This window comes from Corella eumyota, chromosome 1, assembly GCF_963082875.1.
Source record: "Corella eumyota chromosome 1, kaCorEumy4.1, whole genome shotgun sequence".
In the NCBI taxonomy this organism is placed as follows: Eukaryota; Metazoa; Chordata; class Ascidiacea; order Phlebobranchia; family Corellidae; genus Corella; species Corella eumyota.
In genome coordinates, this window is record NC_137490.1 from 17,537,468 (window position 1) to 17,558,614 (window position 21,147).

The 21,147-nt window shown below is 28.0% G+C and overlaps 1 protein-coding gene and 2 long non-coding RNA genes across 3 annotated transcripts; 2 read left to right on the top strand and 1 right to left on the bottom strand.

The window, feature by feature from the left end:
- Positions 1 to 4,591: 4,591 nt before the first annotated feature.
- LOC145741387 (uncharacterized) lies at positions 4,592 to 5,619 on the bottom strand. Its single transcript, XM_082558974.1, has 4 exons — positions 5,261 to 5,619; positions 5,086 to 5,121; positions 4,824 to 4,916; positions 4,592 to 4,757 (listed from the first exon to the last, which is right to left on the bottom strand). Exons 1-4 carry the CDS (start codon positions 5,521 to 5,523, stop codon positions 4,592 to 4,594), a joined length of 558 nt encoding a protein of 185 aa, XP_082415100.1. The 5' UTR covers positions 5,524 to 5,619.
- An 11,360-nt stretch (positions 5,620 to 16,979) lies between these two features.
- On the top strand, positions 16,980 to 17,488 carry LOC145741397 (uncharacterized). The gene is made up of 3 exons (XR_014280932.1): positions 16,980 to 17,107; positions 17,218 to 17,324; positions 17,402 to 17,488. It is a non-coding gene; the product is annotated as an uncharacterized LOC145741397 (long non-coding RNA).
- Positions 17,489 to 19,281: 1,793 nt separating this feature from the next.
- On the top strand, positions 19,282 to 19,770 carry LOC145763926 (uncharacterized). Its single transcript, XR_014288466.1, has 3 exons — positions 19,282 to 19,424; positions 19,517 to 19,614; positions 19,699 to 19,770. It is a non-coding gene; the product is annotated as an uncharacterized LOC145763926 (long non-coding RNA).
- The last annotated feature ends 1,377 nt before the right edge of the window (positions 19,771 to 21,147 follow it).

Consider the following 21,147-nt stretch of genomic DNA (forward strand, 5'->3'; position numbering starts at 1 on the left):
AAAGAATTGAAACAACTTAAAAACCGAGTATCCAAAAGTTTAAAGTATGAACTGAGCAACTCACCATCATCTATAAAATCTAGAATTGTTTATAAAATAAATTTTCCACCAAGCCACTTACATGTTGGTCATGTAACTGGAAAGGTTATTTAAAAAAAAAATTGTTATATATTTAAATACTTCTATAAAACACAAAATAATATTAAATTATTGTAACAGGAAGCTGGATATCAGCAGGCAGTGGATAAGCGAATAATTGCTGAAATAGGAAAACTTGTTGACGAAGGTGTTAGCAGTGTCCGTGAACTTAAAAAAGCAATTGCTCTTTATGTTAGACATGATTTATTTAAAGATCAACCCCTGCCATGTCCTACAAATCGAAGATTTTATCCATGCATCAAGGATTATAAAACAGCTTTTATTATGCATTTGTAAATAGAAAACTATCAAAATTCGATCCAACCAACGTAAAACTTTTAATTGATGAATGGAAAAAGTCATATGGTACTGATGACAATGTTTTGTATCGACCATATGTGGCAGGAGAAGCAAACAATGTGAAAGAACAAGAAAGTGAATGGGATGAAATTCCTTTTATTAAGTGTAGGCAATCACTTTTATTTGTACATCAATTTGCTTGGCAAAAACGTTTGCTTGAAAGGTATGGGCAAGAGATGTGTCTTTTAGATGCTACCTACAAAACATCAAAATATGCCCTTCCCCTTTTTTTTCTTTGTGTAAAGACCAACGTTAACTATCAAGTTGTTGGGTCCTTTATTATACAAAATGAAACTGCTGATGATATTGAAGAGGCACTTAAAGTCTTGCGAAAATGGTGTCCCAATTGGAATCCCTTATATTTTATGACAGATAAGTGCGATGCTGAAATTCTTGCAATTGAGGCCATTTTTAAAGGTGTTATATATATTAGCCTAAAAAAACATTATATTATTTAAAAAGCATAAATAACAATTAAGCTGTTAATATTTTTTATTTATCGAAAGACTGTAGAGTATTGATTTGTGACTTTCACCGAGAACAAGCATGGGGGAGATGGGTGAGAAAACATGATAATGGCATTGGTGATAAAAGCAAGCAACAATGTGCATTGGGTTTATTGCGATCTGTTGCCTCAGCAGATACTGATGAGATGTTTACAACGGCAATAACTCAGTTGAAAAGTAGTAATATTTGGAATGATAATGCTAAGTTTCAAAGTTATTTTGAAAAATATTGGGAACCTACAAAAGAGGTAATTCAACAAACCACATCCAAGTGTTTAGATTTATTCAAAAAAATAAAATTAAAATCATTATTAATCTTTATTGCATTATTTTGTAGCGCTGGGCTTGGCTCTATAGAGTAAAAAAGCTCAAAGTTATTATTAACACAAACAATGGTGTGGAGAGTCAAAACAGAACGTTAAAGGAATGCCATATACGCTTTCGCACAGACAGATCTTTATCTGGAGTTATCACAGTGTTACATAAAGACTTTTCGCCTGAAAGTTTTCAAAGGTTAGTATATCATTTTTAATATGTGACCCCAATAGTAGCAGTATCATTAAGTTTTGTTTTATATTTTACACCTAAAACGGTAACTGTTGCTTTTTTAGGTACAGAAATGAAAACCTTGCGGCTTCCAATAACTATCGTCAATACCATGGTAATGTTCCTTCTTTTTTACATGATAGACCCCACAACATTATAAAACATTGCATCAAAAGAATGCTTTCTTCAACTGACATTTCTAGTGAATCAATATCAAGAGTAGAAGATATGTTTTATGTGAACAGCGCAGAAACAAAAGAAGTCTATGAAGTTTCTATTTATCAGGGACCAAAATGCTCATGTGTAGACTTTAAAAGAAACTGTTTACCATGTAAACATATGTTTAGCATTTTCAAAAAATTTCCAGATGTGTCATGGGAAAATTTTCCTACATGGTACATAAATTCTCCTTTTATGATTTTGGATCCTTGCATTGTTGATCCTACAAATCCAGTGTACCAAGCTACATGCAAAATTAAACGGACAGTACCACAACGACACGAACCCAATTGTGAATCCAAAACACCATCACAACAACTTAAAAATCAAGAGAAAACAAAACACTCAACAATAACGAGAATCTCTAATGCTTTAACAACCATAAGAGATTTATCATTCGATGTTACTTCAGAAGAAGCCTTGTTGAAGGCTGAAGCGACACTAAATGAAGTTATCGAGGATATGAGAAATAATTGTAAACATGATGGTGGGTTGCGAGTGTTGGGATCAGAAGAAAAGATAAAAAAAAAAAATGGAAAAAAAATCAACCAAAGTAATTAAATCAAAAGTAGCAGTTCATGATGAGCTTCCGAGAAAGTATCCAAAGACAAACAAGTTTGTATCAAGACATGGTAAACATGCTGATTCTATGCGGGACCTATACCGAGTAACTTCTTTGTTTCCAAAAGGGTGTTCCTTTTATGATGATGGGTCCGACTTTCAAATTCCGCCAGTCAAAAAACCCCGTACTAACTATGTAGCAAAAACACCAGTAGCAATTATAAAGAAGGTTACTCCATCTATTGCGGTACTTAAAAAAAAGGGCTTACTTAAAAACTTGTTAAAAAATGGTCCATATAATATTTCATTAGTAAATATTAAGTCTTTGGACTCATCAGTTGCGACAACTCTAAACAAAAATCCTTCCATAAAAAGGCTGTGGAATAATGTCACTTTGACCGATAAAAAATACATTTTTGTTCCCTGGAATATAACCGGGGCCCACTGGGTTTTGCTTGCTGTGGACATTGAACAGCGAGTTTTGTTATACCTTGATCCTATGAAGGATGTGTGCACAGAATCAAATATGGATGTAAAATCTGCACTGGACATGATGAACTATGTGACAAAACAAAAATTTGGATTTTTAGATTTAAAAGCAAAAGTTGTTCCACATACCCTGCAGCCAGATAGCATGAGTTGTGGAGTTTTTGTCTGTATGTACAGTAAGTGGCTTACTTTGCACCAGAATCTTAAACAACCTGACTGTCAAACTTCCATGTACAGAGATGAGATTTACGCTACTGTTGTTGGCAATTGTCTAACTGGTAGCCACATAAAAAACAAATGTCGGATGTGTGAAAACCAAGACAACAGTAGATGTGATTGGGTCGAATGTATAAGGTGCCAACAGTGGTATCACAGTCAATGTGTTTCCCTTTTACCAACTGAGGCAAAAAATGCCTTATTTGTATGTCCTGCAGACAAAAAAAACTAACTTTACCCAGGGCTAAAAGCAACAAAGTTAAGACCGACTGAAGTGGAGGCATAAAAAGTTGAGATCTATTTAGATGTGGTCTGAGATGGCCCCAACAACAAACAAAGTTAAGACCGACTGAAATGGAGGCATAAAAAGTTGAGATCTATTTAGATGTGGTCTGAGATGGCCCCAACAACAAACAAAGTTAAGACCGACTGAAATGGAGGCATAAAAAGTTGAGATCTTATTTAGATGTGGTCTGAGATGGCCCCAACAACAAACAAAGTTAAGACCGACTGAAATGGAGGCATAAAAAGTTGAGATCTTATTTAGATGTGGTCTGAGATGGCCCCAACAACAAACAAAGTTAAGACCGACTGAAATGGAGGCATAAAAAGTTGAGATCTTATTTAGATGTGGTTCGAGATGGCCCCAACAACAAGCAAAGCTAAGACCGACTGAAATGGAGGCATAAAAAGTTGAGATCTTATTTAGATGTGGTCTGAGATGGCCCCAACAACAAACAAAGTTAAGACCGACTGAAATGGAGGCATAAAAAGTTGAGATCTTATTTAGATGTGGTCTGAGATGGCCCCAACAACAAACAAAGTTAAGACCGACTGAAATGGAGGCATAAAAAGTTGAGATCTTATTTAGATGTGGTTCGAGATGGCCCCAACAACAAGCAAAGCTAAGACCGACTGAAATGGAGGCATAAAAAGTTGAGATCTTATTTAGATGTGGTCTAAAATGGCCCTATAATTTTTGGGAAAGATGGTGACAACCTTCTCGTGGTCTTTCCTGTGAAGTGTAGTGAACTAAATCATACACAAACCAATGTCACCCGAAAATTTATTTTGTAATACAATATATATTAAAAAAATGCCAAAATTAATTCTGTTGCATGTTTTAAATCATGAAATTGATTTTGTTCCTTTTTCCCGCCGCATTAATGTATTTTTTGTGCATTTAAGTTTATGTATAATTCAGGCCTAGTTCTGTAAATACCTTTGCAGTTTTTGTTTTTTTATTGATAATGGCAAGTTTTGTTAAAACATTGTTGTTATAAAATAAAGTAAAAAAATTAAACCTTTGATTATTACTTAGATTATAGTCTTTAATACAAAGTAATTAAATTTGGTTAGATGTTTTTTGTTTCTATTAATTCCTAGCTTTCAAATATCAAAGTGATACTTTTTTTCATAACTGATAACTTTTAATTTGTTAAAATGCTGCCATTCTCAATTTGCCCTTATAAAACATAATCTTAAAATGAAGGTACGATGACTATTATACCTTTTAAACGCCTAGGTTTTATAAACCACTCAGTTTTAAACAAAAATTATTTTATTTTGGATGGAGGCTTGGGGGAGCTGGAGTCCTTCACAGAAAGAGGGGCTCGGCAGTTCGGAGGGCCAGTGGTGGGAGAGGGGTACAAGTTTTTACTTAAATAGTTCATTTCTGTCCCCCCACCACTGACGCACCTTTTCCGGTCTTCACTTGCATATCTACAAAAAAAGTTTTAATGTTTTTTAAACCATTCTAAATCGGTAAAATAAAAATTAAGAAGTTACTTTGATGTTGAATCCCCAGCAGGTTTTACTGCCGATCCCCTCTTCTGCTGTCTTCTCCAGCGAGCCCCCTTGCCTCCATGTGTATTTGTTTTTCTTTAAAAAAATATATACCGTATAAGCATTTTGCACTAACAGAATTACAATAAATTAAAAGGTCTACCAAACATTTAAAAAACAGTGTTACTTTTAACAGCATCATTTATTTTAGATTTAGTAAAATGTTTAAAAAAATTTTAAAAACAATGTAAAAAAAATAACTTACTCGCCAAGTTTAATTTTTATACTGTTTGTAGATTTTCTAAAAAAATATAAACTTTATTAGCATTTTGCACTAACATAATTACCAAATATTTAAAATGCAGTGTTACTTTTAACAACACATTTATTTTAAATTCAGTAAAATGCAAAAAAAAATTAAAACAGCAAAAATAACTCACAGTTTATCTTCAATCCCTCCTCCAGATTCTAGGAGAGCCAGGTTATGAGCAACAGGGGGATTTGCAAGAGCTTTAAAATGCTCCTGCATTCCCCCTGTTGCCGTGTAAAAAGAAACCTGGCCCTCAAATGTGTTTCCTGAAAAGTTCATTTCGAATTTGCAAACAAAGAATTTTCCAAACATATATATGCAAACGTAAAATTTTATAACTGAATAATTCTTTTGATTTACGCGGTAAAAACTCCCATTGTTATTTAAAAGCATATATTGTTATTTTTGTGTTACGGAACAGAGATTACTGTTACGCAACAGAGAATACCAACAGCCAATCACGTACGATATTTTGGTCAGGTTGATTAAGCCAGACTCATAAAACTTGAATTTAAATACTTAACGAGACGTGATAATATGTAAGGTTGTCAAATATTAAAAACATTATTACAGAGTTGCCCAAAATAAAACTGTTTTAACTCGAAAATATATTCAACAATTCTATTTTGTAGTGTAAGTCTATGTGGCGTAAAACTTTTATTAAAAAACCATAAATGTTTTAACTATACAGCATGGTAAAACCATATAGTACAGTTTTAAATAATATACATAGCGTGCATGCATGAGTCATCACACTTTAAAAGATAAAGAAATGCGAACTTAAAGGATGTTAAAAATATGATAAACAGGAAAGTTTCCTTATGTTATTAAAAATTAAAGTTTATATATTATTTAAAAATAAAATTTTTATTTAAAATAAAGAAATTTTAAAAAAATTTTAAAATTTACCTTTGATGTCTGATCCAGAAAGACTTTTGGTGTACAGTTTACTTGTTATAAAAACATGAACTTTTTAATAAAGAATTTTATGTATTCAAGTTTAGAAAGTTTGATCTATATGTTATTTTTTGTTCATATTTAACTTTTTTGCATTTTTAAGAAACAAAAAGTAAACACCCTTATTACTTAATGTTTAAAATAGTTCTTGCTTTGATTCTGTTATCATGCATTCTCCAGGGCAGCACTGGTACTACATTACAACAAAGAAGAAATCCATTTACATCAAATACAAATACTGGGTAAGAACAACAAATTTTGACAAATCGAGTTTTTATAAAATAATAATTTTTCAGTAAACCCGAAACAAACTTTCATAGTTGTTAAAAAATTACAAATTTTATAAAAAAGAATAAAAAGAAAAAAAAGGTTAACAAAATGCGTATTAAGAAATACTTTGTTTAGAGTTAAACAATATAAAAAACTACTTAAATACAATCGTTAAACAGCAGTGGTTCTGCATTTTTGTGGTCTTTTGATGTTGATACCTTAAAACAAAAAATGCAAGAGCTAGAAGATGAACATGACATAGAAAATATTCTAACAAGATTAATGATAGAATGGTAACTATTCTTTTACTACTAAATTGAAATGTTTTTTAGCGTTAAGAATAAATATATATTAAATAATTACATTACTACTAGTCTCAAACTATATTTTATACAATAATATACTTTTACAGAAACCAACATCAAAAAATATACCAACCAACAAATGAATAAACTAATTTTTTTTTTATTTGCTGTATATTTACATAAATGTTAATTGTATTAAATATATCATCAGCAAACAACAGAAGTTTTAAAATTTATTTTAGGTTAGTATAAGAAAGAATATTAAACAAGTTGATTTTGTTATGTTAGTCAAAGTGATATCAAACATTTTTGTAGAAAACTACGATGTTTTAATTATACAGTATGGTAGAAACAAGAAGAAACTTTAAAATAATAAGGTATACAGCGTGACTATATGAGTCATAACACTATGGAAGATAAAGCAATACAAAATTTTAGGATGTTAAAAATTTGATAAACAGGAAAGTCTCCCTATGTTATTAAGATTAAAAGTTTGTATCTTTTTTTTAAAAAAAGTAACAAATTAAAAAAAAGTTGTAAAATTTACCAAGCTCCTGAGTCCAGTCCAGTAGGACTTCCGTTGTGCAGTATAAGCTAACTAGTTATAAAATGCAAACTTTATAACAGAGAAAGAATAAAACGTACTAAAGTTTCGAGATTCAGAGGTAGTTCTTAATTTTTATTCCAATTTTTTATTTTTATAGTTTTGAGTAATAAAAAAAGAAAAAACTTCATTATACAATGTTCAAAATAGTCTTTGCTTTGATTCTGTTATCATGCATTTTTAAGCATAGTGATTCATTTGACATTCCACCTCCGTCCAGCGTTCGCACGGGTACTACCACTCAACAAAGAAGAAACCTATCACCAATAAGTTCAAATACCGGGTAAGGACAGCAAATTTGTAATCAAAGACATTTTTTGACAAACACTAAAAATATAAAAGTTATAAGGGTTTTTGCAATTCTAGTATTTGTATGCGGTAAACAACCTAATAACTTCTTCAATATTTTTGTCTTACAGCACTGGTAGTTTCCTTTCGTGGTATTTTGATAATTTAAAACAAAAAAATCAAGAACTAGAGGATGAAAATGACATAGAAAGTATCCTGGAAAGATTAATGACAGAGTGTAAATATTTTTTTTAATTCTAAATGTTTAATTTATTTAATAGTTATGTTTACGATTTGCTTATAACTATATATTATATCTATTATGTTTACAGAAATCGACACAATAGCAAATACCCCCAGGAAACAAATAAATCAAAATGTAAATTGTTCTTTTGCACCGTAAATTTTAAATACAAGAAACAGTTTGAAATAAAGTATTGAATATAACAAGAATAAAACGTTTTTTTTTTATTTAAGGCTGGGTTTAATATTTTATGTGTCTTTAATAATAAAAATCTCAAAAACTGAAAATAAACCGATAGGCTCTAGATAGAAAGTTTGTATTTACCACGACAATTGCAAATATAGTATATTTAATGATAACTCAAAATTACCTTTAAAATTGGTTGTAATAACTATTAAAAAACACACAGTTTTTAATTCGAGCACGCGACAGAAATTCTTTTTAAGCTTGTGTTAAATTATCTTTTAGCCATATGGGCCAATCAAGTAAAAAACTAATTTTAACTATAATTTTAGCCATACGGATTTGTAATATAAACAAAAGTCCGGAAATGTTTAACACAAAGTGCCTAGCAAAAAAACAACTCTATTAAATTATAGAAGACAATGCAGAAAAAAAGACATATTTGAAAGTTTTATGAATTAATTGTAAGTAAAAGTAAAGATAGCTTATGTAATATTTACTAAAAAACGTTTTAACATTCAACTATACCACAAAAATTTAAATAAACTTAAACGAATTTTCCCTACCACTTAAACCATTGTCACCATATCATAAAAATTTACCCGAACCACTGCGTAAACTTTAGTCACAAAACTATTAATATGAGCTACTATTAAAAATATTGACATAATACCATAAAAATAAGCTACTAGAAAACCCCAATGTTTTAATTATACTGTATGCTGGTAAAGACAAGTAGAAACATTTTAAATAAATAGGTATACAGCGTGACTATATGAGTCATAACACTATGGAAAATAAAGTAATACAAAATTTTTGGATGTTAAAATATTATAAACAGGAAAGTCTCCTTATGCTATTAAAATTAAAAGTTTGTATTTTATATATAAATTAAAATGTAATAAATTTGTAATATGTTGTAAAATTTACCGAGCATCTGAGTCCAGCTCAGAAAGACTTCCTCTGTGCAATATAGGCAAACTTGTTATAAAATGCAAACCTTATAACAGAGAAAGAATAAGACGTACATAAGTTTCGAGATTCAGAGGTAGTTCTTAATTTTTATTCCAATTTTTATTTTTATAGTTTTGAGTAATAAAAAAAGAAAAAACTTCATTATACAATGTTCAAAATAGTCTTTGCTTTAATTCTGTTATCATGCATTCTTAAGCATAGTGATTCATTTGACATTCCACCTCCGTCCAGCGTTCGCACGGGTAGTACCGGCCAACAAAGCAGAAATCCATCATCATCAGGTACAAATCTCAGGTAAGAACAAAAAATTTGTAATTAAAAATATTTTTAACAAACAACAAAAATTCATAAATGTAAAATTATAAAGTTTTTTGTAATTCTAGTTTTTGTTTTGTATGCTAATAACTACTTAAATATTTTTTTACAGCACTGGTAGTTACGTTTCGTGGTATTTTGACAATTTAAAACAAAAAAATCAAGAACTAGAGGATGAAAATGACATAGAAAGTATCCTGGAAAGAATAATGACAGAATGTAACAATTTTTTTTTAATTCTAAATGTTATTTTGCGTTAAGAACAGCTATTTAATTAATAATTATGTTACGCTTGGCATATAACCATATTTTATATTTTTCATGTTTACAGAAATCAACATCAAAGCAGATACCAACCAAAAAACAAATAAATAAAATTTTGAATTGTTCTTTTCCACCGTAAATTGTAAATGATTAGAAATGATTTTAAATAAAGTATTGGATATAACAAGAATAAAACGTTTTTTTTAACACTTGGTTTAGTATTTTATGTGTATTTATTAAATAAAAAATCTCGAAAATTGCAAATAAACCGATAGGCTAGGTACAAAGTTCTTATTTACCACTACCATTGCAAATATGGCATATTTAGGTATAGCTTAAAATTAACATTAAAATTTGGTTGTAATAACTATTAAAAAAACACAGTTTTTAATTTAAGCGCGTGACAGAATTTCTTTTTACGCTTGTGTTACTCTATCTTTTAGCCATATGGGCTAATCACGTGAAAAGTTAATTTTAACTCATTTTAACCATCCGGTTTTGTAATATAAACAAACTAAATTTAACTCAAGTACGGAAATAATTAACACAAAGCGCCCAGCAAAAAAAAAACAATTCTATTAAAGTATAGAAGACGGCAATGCAGAAAAGGATGACATTTTTGAACATCTTATGAATAAACTGTTAGTAAAAGTAAGGTTAGCTAATGTAATAATCACTAAAAAACTTTTTTTTAATTCTTAAGCTGTTATACAGAACAAAAACAAATTTGCAAAAAAATATTTTATACGAACAAAAATAAATATATTTTTGTATGCGTTAACCATTTACAAATATAAAGTTTTAACAAAAAACGTAAAAATGTGCAAAAAGCTATACTGTTATATCAAAATTAAAATTAACGCAATATAAAATTGCTAATAGATAAACGGAAGTTGTTGTACAATATCTAACAAAAAAAACTTATCTCAATATTGAGCGTATGTTTCGAAAAATCTTAACTAAAGCAGATTTGATATTACATAATCTATTAATATACGTTAATAATTAATTTTTAAAAATTACAGTAAAAAAGCAAAAATTGTGAGCATATTAATAAAAATTTTAAAAATATTGTTTGATCTAACCGTTGCACTTGCCATTGATAGATTACCTAAATATTTGCTGGAGGCATACGCAATTTAATAGATTAAAGCAATGATTAATGTATTGGTTAAATTTTGTAAAAAAATATTTTGTGTTTTAGATAATAAGTTACTATTTATTATAAACTTGAATATGTTAAAATTTGTCTTGGGGTTATTAATCACTTCTGTATGTTTCATGCAAAAAACAAATGCAACTTTTGGCCCAGCAGAGGTACCTCCGATTGTTGGACTACGTCGACAACCCCATATGCAACACTTTTAGTAATTTTCAAAATTTAGTTATTAAAAATATAAATATTATAAAATTTTTAAGTTTGGTTTAAAATCTTATTATTTTCTTAAAAAGTGCTATTTTTATACAATCTTAGCCGCCATGAACCTTGGAGTTTCGGAGATGTGTTAAAGCAGTTATATCAGAGTATAGAAGATGATGATGCAGAAATAGAAGACATGTTTCAACGTATCATGAATTAATTGTAAGTAACAGTAAAGTCAGATGGTGTAACAAATACTAAAAACAGTTTTATTTTTAAATTTTTTAATATTTATTTTTAGGATCTTTCTCAGAACGATGATGATGTATTTTTGAAATGTTTTTACGCATTGTTTAAATAAAAATAAATAGACAAATTACGCGAGTTTTTATATACCAACAAAAATAAAATATTTCCATATAAGAATAATATATATAACGACAATTTAATATTTCCATATAAGAATAATATATATAACGACAATTTAAGCGTGAGTTTACAAATCTATATTACTCGCCACTGACATCTAGCGGGAAATAAAACTGATAAATTTTAGTGACTACAATCCATCAATTCGTTTTATTTGAACACATAAGTAGAACTTAGACTAAAAATAGTTGTGTTAAATATATTTTAAAACAGCAAATAGTTGTTTTAAATATATTTAAAGGACAAATTTAAAATACAAAATGACAAAACCAATTTAAAACATGGAATAAAATTCCAGTTTTTGGCACTAATAGAGTTTGCTTTTCAATTTGCTATTTGTTTGTTGAAAAAAACTTCTGAGCCCCAACCATTTCTTTAGCTAGAAATAAATAAAAAATAACTAAAAAAAAGAAATCATAATATAAACAAATAAATGAAAAAGGTGTTAATTTAAGTGGCTATGTTATGATACTTAGTAAATGTAAAAAATGTATACACTTAGTATTTAAATTGATATCTACAGATTAAACAACTACCTTTAACAAATACATAAAAACAAAATTTGTTTATATAGCTTTATTCTTGCATTTTTATATGTAAAACTTTGCTTGGCATGTTATATAAATTTTAAACCTAATGATATAATTATATTTACACAGCTCATTTAAATTTTTGACCACATTTTGTTAAACATAATAACAGTACTTGTTCTTAATAAAAAACAATCTTATTTATAGTAAATGATGTACAACCACCAAGTTAATTTTTCGCTTTAGTTGACTATTAGTAATTTTAAAAATATTAAATTTGTATACTTAGGCTACTTATAAGTGAAATAAAAAACCTTCTTGTCAACCCTCAACCCTTAGCACAAAAAAAAGATTCACATTTTTCTTTAAATGATTTTAGGTTTTAATTTGTGAGTCCTAAAAAAACAAAATAAAAAATTTTTATAAAAACAAAGTTGCCTACACACAGTAATATAAAACTTGTGATCGAAATATTATAAACCATAGCTTACCTTGCTTTTATTAGCAGACTAGCTGACTAGAGGGTTGAAGTTAGGTTTATCAACAAAATGTATCAAAACTTAACATTTCTTCCATCTTGGTTTGTCACATAATGATCACCACCACAATTTAGCTACCTGTATGTTTAACAAAAAATAGTTTAATTATTTGGCTTATTTCATCAATAAAATTTTATTTCATTACCATGGATTTTACATAAAACTCCTTGTTCTACTACTAAAGAAATGATGTTTAGAACTCGGCAATTTATTAACTAGAGTTTTATAAGTCAAAAAGGGCTCTTAACACCATTTCTTTTTTAAAAGGTGCTGTTTAATTTTTTTAAACACATTCTTTATTGAACTAATTAAATCTTAAAATATATTGTTTTACTTTGACCTAGCCTTAAGTTTAATGTGTTAATTTATGCAGGGAAAAAACTTGTTAATTCAATGTAATTTCTGGTGTTTTTAAGTATATTAAAAGGTTATATTTGGCATGGTTTTTGATGACGAATTTTACATAATTTTTTGTTAAGTTTTTTTTTCAATGTTAATTGTTCCATTTTCGAGTTATTTTTCATGTTATCAACAAAGTTAAAAAGTAATTTTCCATGTTTTGGAACAAAGTTAAGTTAATTTCCATGTTAATTGTACCAACTTTAGATTATTTTTTATGTTTTAGGACAAAGTTAAGTTATTTCCAATTTAATAAGACCAATTTTGAGTTATTTATTTTTCATGTTAATTGGACCAGTTTTAAATTTTTTTTAATTTTAATGGGATTATTTTCCATTTTAAATGGGCAAATTTCAAGTTATTTTTCATGTTAATTGGACTATTTTAAGTTATTTCCCAGGTTATGGGACAAATTTTTCATGTTAATGGAACAAATTTATTTTCATGGTAACACGACAAAATTTTAGGTTATTTTTCATGTTATTTTTTCACCAAATTTAAGTCAAATTTTAAAGTTATTTGCCATGTTATTTAAACAAATTTCAAGTTATTTTCATGTTAATTGGACAAAGTTTAAAGTTATTTGCCATATAAATTGGACATATTTTAAGTTATTTTTCATGGACAAAGTTAAGGTCTTATTTTATGTCATTGAACAATTTTTTAATGGTATACATGGCAGAATAGGAGCTCGAGGTATGTATAAGAATAAAAACTCTTCCTATTTTATTTCGACATTGTTAAGTTAAAAAACTACATGTAACCCACAGTTACGATACACACAGAGCAAAGGGTAAAAACATTTATAATTTACATTGAAGAAATAATAAAGGTTACTAAAGAATAAAAATGACAATACAATAAACATGTAAGAAAGCACGGATAAATACTAAAAAAATGCCAAAATACATTTTACTTAATAAAAAATAATTAAACATATAATACAGTATATTAATCGAGTATACATGATCATTAGTACAACTACTTTGAGATGAAAAAATAGTTTTATGGATAAAAAATAAGTTAATTAGACGTACAAAATTTATAGAAAAATAAATAACATAAAAAGTATGCAAAAATTACTGTTTATATTAATACATGTCCAGTTTTATTCACGGAAGTGTTTATTTAATTTTAACTTCTATACAGTTAATGTCTTTATCTGTTTGTACAGTTTATTTGGATCTGTACATTAGATTGTCACAAAACCTCGGTAAAATGGTTATTGGACCCTTGGGAAAAAAGGCTGGCCCCTCAGAAAACAAGAACTAGCCCCCTAAGAATAGGTTATTGGATGGCCCCCAGAAAAGGCGGAGTAGCAGGTCTTTTAGTGTTGTATGTATGCTCTGATTTTTTTTTTTATAAAAAAACAAAGATTAGAATATTGCATACAAATATTTAAAGTGTGGTTGCAATTATTTGATTGTGTTAATGTTAAATGTACCATTTAAATTAAGATATGGTTATTTATTTATTTTGTGTTGGTACTTTTTACATTAAAGGTTTTATACAAATTCAATAGTTTTGCTCATCAACCAGAATCTAAAAAAAAAGAATATGGTTAGTATTTGTTTATAGTAGTCTACCCTGCCGGGAAAAAATGTTTGTTAGATTGAAGTTTTCTTTAAACAGGAACTCTAAAAAAAAGAACAAATTAAAAATAGCCAAAAGCAAATCGACGAGCTCTCCGAAATAGTCAACCAGCATTTAAAAATAAAAAACAGAATGTTTAAATTTGTTTTTGGTAATCTACCCTGAAAAAAGCCTGTAAAGGGTTAGTTTGGTTTAAGTTTTTAAAAGGCCCCTGAAAAAAAATTTATGGTTTTAGTTTTTTTAAAGGCCCCTGAAAAAAAATTTATGGTTTTAGTTTTTTAAAGGCCCCTGAAAAAAAACTATTATAGGTCCCTGAAAAAAATTATGGTTTTAGTTTTTTAAAAGCCCCTGAAAAAAAATTAAGGTTTTAGTTTTTTTAAGGACCCTGAAAAAAAAATAACTAGTGCCAGATTTTTTGATTTATGCCAAGTGTACAGTTATTTATATATTTAAATACCTCATTTAACTACTTTTTGGGAGTACCTGCGCATCAACACAGGTTTAATAATGTTCATAAATTTTTAATTAAAAAATATAAAAAATTAATATTTTATTGGCAAGTATGATTATAACATTACAATTCTTTTATGATTATTCCGAAATTAGTTAAAAAATAAATTTAAATCAATTAAATGAAAGTTAACATACCTGGAACAGTGTTCAGAAAACTTCAACATAAGACGTCTCACAGAAGCAAGTCCTAACTTCACTAACTTTTCTAAAAAAAATTTAAAATCTTTTAAAATTTACAGTTTTTCATATAAAATGTATTTATATTTAATTATTAACTGCTTGTAATATGCAACAGTTTATACTGTTAATGATAAACTTAAAAAAACCGAACTATAAATCACTAATAAAAACACGTCTACTTACCTCGAAAGTCCATTTAGAAAGAACTAAAATTCCGATTTTAATTCAAATTTGCCACGAAACACCAAGTCACGTGACTCTGAACGTGTTCTGTAACGTGTGTGTACGTGCACGACGCCTCTTGCAGTAGAAAGCGCTTTTCAAGCTGTCACTCAAAATATATTTGATTAAATCTTCTAAACAATTCATTAAAACGTTAATATAACAACACAAACTAATAACCTGTTATAATATGTAATTGTTTATTTACTTTTTAAGAATTATTTGTAACAATTAACGTCTTAAATTACGACTAAACAACTTATACGAGCGTTAACATAGCGCACGACGTAACACCAGGAATTTCAGATTATGATGCAACTTCATGTTTTAAAGGAATTTCTCGGGAAGACGCATCAATTAAGACGTCGTATTCCCCACGCTTAATTAATAACATACAGCTGGATTTATCTACATTTTATAACCTTATTTGGTAATAAAATCTCTTTTTAGTCTGCACGTGCTAACTAATTAAAATTTGTACCCGAGACCTCGTGGTAGAGGAATTTTTCGAGGAGGCGCACCAATAATGACGTCACGTTCCTTGCGCCTCGCTTAGTGGAAAGTTTTAAGTTTCTATGCTTTATAACAGACTTATGTTTAAGCAATAGTAAATTATATTATTCCCTTTTCTTAATTTTAATAAATCGAAATCCAATGTTTGTTAGTGACCAAACACATTTTTATTATTATTTTATAAATATAAAACTTAAAATAAGTTTTTTTTTTATTTTTAATTAATACTCAACAACAAAAAATAGCAAAAATAAATGAACTAAAGGTCATGCCTGTTCCATAAAGTCCTAAACGTTTGCGGAGAAGGCACGACCGCTTTCTAATGGTAACCTGGCAATTATGTTAAAACTGAAATCCTAAAAAGGTATTAATGATTTTTAAACAAGTTGTGAATAACATGTATAACATGTAGTTTATTAAAATAATAATTATTAAAACTTGGTTAAAATATCAGTTTAATAAAAAATAACATAAAAATCACAAGTTATGGAGCGCAGTATTTCGTATGTTGTGACCATATTAAAAATAGCAATTTTTTAAATGCCATCGTTGTTAGGCCATTAAAATTACCAAGCCAAAATATTTTAACCAAACACTGCATTCAAGTAATAACAACATGTGGTCGTATCATCACAAAAAATATCGACTTTAACCAAAATCTAATCACCTCCATACTAACCCCGTATCTGACCATGACCTTGACAATCTTAATTCAAATGATGACGTCACGTTGCCGTGGGAACGGTATAACTATCTGATGCGTGTCGAGTCGGGAAAATATTCGCAGCTCTGCGAGTTGGTTCTGTCTGCAAAAAAATATAATGTTCAGATTTTTTATAAAGATAATGCATTATTCACTTATAGTTAAATATTATTTAAAGATTTAATAAAAAACGTAAAATTGCACAAATGTAAACTATAATACCAAACTTTAAATTTATTAACTTAAAATTACAAACAGCTTGGCGGAAGTGGTTGTACAATATGTGATAAAAAACGTTGTCACAATATTAAACGTATGTTTAAAAAAGTGTTAACCAAAGTTTATTAGATACTATGTAGTCTATAGACATACAGTATTTTTCAACCTAAAAAAATTATAGTTAAAAATATTGCTTCAGGTTTCAGGAAATTTATTTTGTGATTATTACATTACATATTCAAATATGATTAAGTTAACATTAATATTTTTTGCAATTTTTGCGTGTTTAATACAACGAGGCAAGCCAGAACTTGCGGTGGCACAAGCTATTCGAAATACAGTAGATGGATTATCTAGAAACGGAGGCTATTCGTAAATAAACAATTCTTTACTTAGTATTAATAATTGTTTTTTATATCTATAGCAAACTTATAAAGGAAGTAGTCTAACTTAACTTTTAATACAAACATTTTAACATTTAGGTCCTTTTTCTATAATCTTAATTGGGGAGATATTTTAAAACAAACAATGCGAGAAATTGATGAGGAAAATGACTTAGAAGATGTCATGGATCGCTTAATGAAGGAGTGTAAGTTTTTTTACTTTAAAACTTTCTATTGATGTAAATACACAAATTTTAAATAATTTGGTATTTTTCTTCCTTAGAAATAGAAACAATCGCAAAACAATAGTTCAAGATTTCAAGAACAAGAGAAGAAAAAATGTTATTGTTTTTATTAATAAATTAAGCGCAAATAAAATATAGGAATTAAAATTTGTCTTTTGTAGTTTGACAAACAATAGAAAAAATTCACCAATTTTTTTTTTTCTTTTGATTTTAATTATAACCTATAAAGTGGCAGCTGGTAAAAGAAAGGATGTATCGATGTTAAAATTTAGGTTCCTGATCATGCCATGACACAAAAACTGATTGACCACATATTGTTTATGTAAAAAGCTTTGGTTTTTAATTAAAGTTGCAAAGAAAGATTTGTTTAAGCGCAGGGTAGCAAACTTGTTTACCAAATTTAGAGTTCAACAAATTAAAAATGCGACAATAAACTTACATAGGAGGACATTTTTTTAAATAACGTAAAATATTTAAAACAGTTTTACAGCCCATTTAATTGAAATAGAAAGCGAAAATTAAAAAAAAATTTATAAAAAAACTTTATATTTAAAATTAAATGCGCTATACAGTTTTCATTCTTATCATAAAACTTCCTATAGGTCATATAACAAAAATCCTACGTGCTGTTATAAAAAAATAATTATTTTTCCCTAACATAGATTATTATTAAATTATTTAGGCTTTATTAAAAACTAAACACAGTTTCGAAACTTTACAGTGTGTTATAAGTACAACTTAAAGATCTAAAAGTTTTATTTAAATAAACAAACAGGAAAAAAATATCAAAGTAAATTAGACAATTAATCATTTAGTAATTTCTTTAAATTTTGTAACTATTCAGATTAAAACCAAACAAATACTAAAATGAACAATTGTCGTGTTGTAGTTTTAATTGTTTTATTTAGTTTGTTTCACCAAAATGAAGCATTTTTCCATAGAAGAAATTATTCAATAAAATTGGGATCTAACCTAAATACAAAGTGCGTTATTTAGTTAATTGTTTTATAATCTTATGAAAATATTTGTGATTGTACTTTTTAAATTTTTTTATTGGAAATAAAAAAAATAATAAAACTTTAGCAATTTTTTTAATATTTCAGTCCCAGTTCTCCTTGGGGATATTTAGGCGATACTAAAACAGAACAAATCTCTAAGTTAAACCAAGAACCTGAGATCGAAGACTTTCTTAAGCAATTAATGCTTTATTGTAAGTTAAAACTTGATACACCACCTGGAAAATATATGTTTAAACCACCACTTAAATTAAAACTGAATTTTTAACACATCATTTGACTTTAAACTGTATGTTTAACACATAACTTAATTTAAAAACTGTAAATTTTATTTGTTTTGTAGAAAAGGGGAAGTGTATTGCAATAACAAATACCTCAACAATTATAATTGGAAATGCATAACGATTTTATTATCAAAGAAATAGATTAAACATGTCAATGAACATTTTTAAAATAAATGTGTCCTATAATTTTATGTGCAAAAAGTATGTTAATAAAACAAAAAACAAAATTAATTGTTTAATGTTTTATCTCTATAGATATAAACCTATATTGACGGGTAATATTAAATTTACATTAGGATAGAATAAAAAGGCATGCAAATACAAGCAATCTGCAGGCTAGGCAGTGTAAAAATTTACCAACAGGAATTACTCTTAAACAGCTTGTTATACGAAATAGCTACAAATCGGATGCTATTAGTGTTAGGCCGGATTTTAATCACGTAACAACTCCTTATGTTTAAGATACCCTATTAAAAGTGACTTATTTCCGACATGCCTTTAACGTTTAAACAAAAATTTATAAACATGCAGTATCGTTTCTAACTGACTGATGTAATTTTTTTTTAATAATTTGACAAGGAGCGCATTTAACTTTGTTTTTATTTGCATTTTTTTAAAGACTTTTTGTAATACAAAAAAATGAACAAGATCTTAGTTATAGGTTTGGTCCTAATCGTTTGCATGTTGCAGCAAAATGAAGCATTTGATTTTGGTAGCATAATTCAACCAGCACACCGTAGAAACCCTTCAGGGGCATCATTGTGAGTTACTTTTATTTTAAACAAAAAATTCTTGATGTATGTCATGTTAATATAAAATTCGGCCGGCTATAACCTTTTATGTTGATTTTTAGTAGTGGATATTGGTTCGGTGATAAATCAAGAAGACTTCAGAAGGAAATCGATGACGAAAAAAAATTAGAAGACTTTCTCGAACAACTTATATTGGATTGTAAGTAAACGTTTTCACATTTTTCTCACTTTTAAAGACAACCATCCTACATATTTAACACTTGAAATTTTAATTTTTTTGCAGAAATATCGAGTTTAAGTTCACAAAACAACGTAATGTCTTGTTTTAGTTTTTATTAGCAAGAAAGAATACCATGTTTTTGTCGCAAACAATCGTTTTAAAAATAAAATAAAAACTAGATTTTGTATTTTTTATTATTTTTTGGCTGTTATAATATAAAATTTTTAAATCGATTTCAGTTTTATACAAATTCACTTAATTTAACTTGGTGTTTTTTTAAGCAAGCAAGAAAGCCGGGCCCAATTAAATGACTCACCTCGGATGTTAATCGATAAAGTCAGAAAAACGCTTTATAATAAAAATCTTACGAGGGCGTCTTAGTTAAAATTTTAGTTAAAGTTTTTATTAGGGGATGATTGTACTAAAATATAAAAAAGCTAATAGCGAGTTATTTACCCAAAGGTATCAAAGTCATAGGCTTAACAAACTATTTTCGCATAAACTTGCAGGTTAAAACGGTCACTAAATTTTGAAAAAAATGAGCAAGTTCATTATTCTAGTCTTATTTGCATTACTTTGTCTATTAGACGAAAACGAAGCTTGGCATTTTATTAGAAGAAACTCTGGGAAATTTATAACGTACGTACTTTTAATTAAAACAAATTTACATAAAAGATTATTTTATTATTTTAATGATTTTATCAAAGTATTTATTTATGCCAACGGTTTAAAAATAACCTTCTTTCATAAATTTTTATTGAAAATAAAGAATATAACTAAGTTAATTATATATTTAAGATCAATACAAATTCCTTGGTCTTATCCTGGCGATGTTGAAATATTTCAAGATTCGGTAAACGATGAAATCGAGGACTATCTTGAACAACTTATGCTTGATTGTAAGTTTAAAGGTAACTGAATAGGCAACATTGTAACACGAATAAAAACCCTTAGTCATTTTTTATAGAAAACTACATAACTTATCACAACAAAAATGGACATCAAGATTTTAAAGGATAACAGCTTGTTGTTAAACTATTGCAATATTGTTTTTAGACTATTATTCACAAAGTAAACAATTTTTAAAATGATAAAATGTGAATTTCTTTATTCTACACCGCTGATTTATATCACAACACAAACGATGCTAACGTTAAAGGAACGATTTGGCTTAAATGAAAATAATGCTATCTTACTTTAATATAATTCACCCAAAAAAACGATTGAACCTACTATGAAAGTATTTGCTAAATTAATAAGTACTGGTCATTTAATAACTTAAACCAGTCTACAAAGCAAAATTTAGGCATGAGTGTATCACAATAATATGTTTGAAAAAAAAAATTCAAATTGGTAAAGCCATAAAAACAAAAACTATTTAAATTTACCAGCTATACATATTCTTTATTAAAAAGTTCGTATCATCTTAATATAAAAAATTGTCTTAGGTTATTCATATAGAAATGCTTGACAAAATGCAATGTTTAGGCTACTAGTTTTAGGTAAAAATAA

Excerpts from the sequence above, each read along its gene's own strand:
- LOC145741387 (XM_082558974.1), bottom strand. The coding sequence starts at position 5,523 with ATGCTTTTAAATAACAATGGGAGTTTTTACCGCGTAAATCAAAAGAAT. Across the intron at positions 5,122-5,260 it reads GGAGGGATTGAAGATAAACT|AAAATCTACAAACAGTATAA; the intron begins GTGAGTTATTTT and ends ATATTTTTTTAG. Across the intron at positions 4,758-4,823 it reads GCTGGGGATTCAACATCAAA|ATATGCAAGTGAAGACCGGA; the intron begins GTAACTTCTTAA and ends CTTTTTTTGTAG.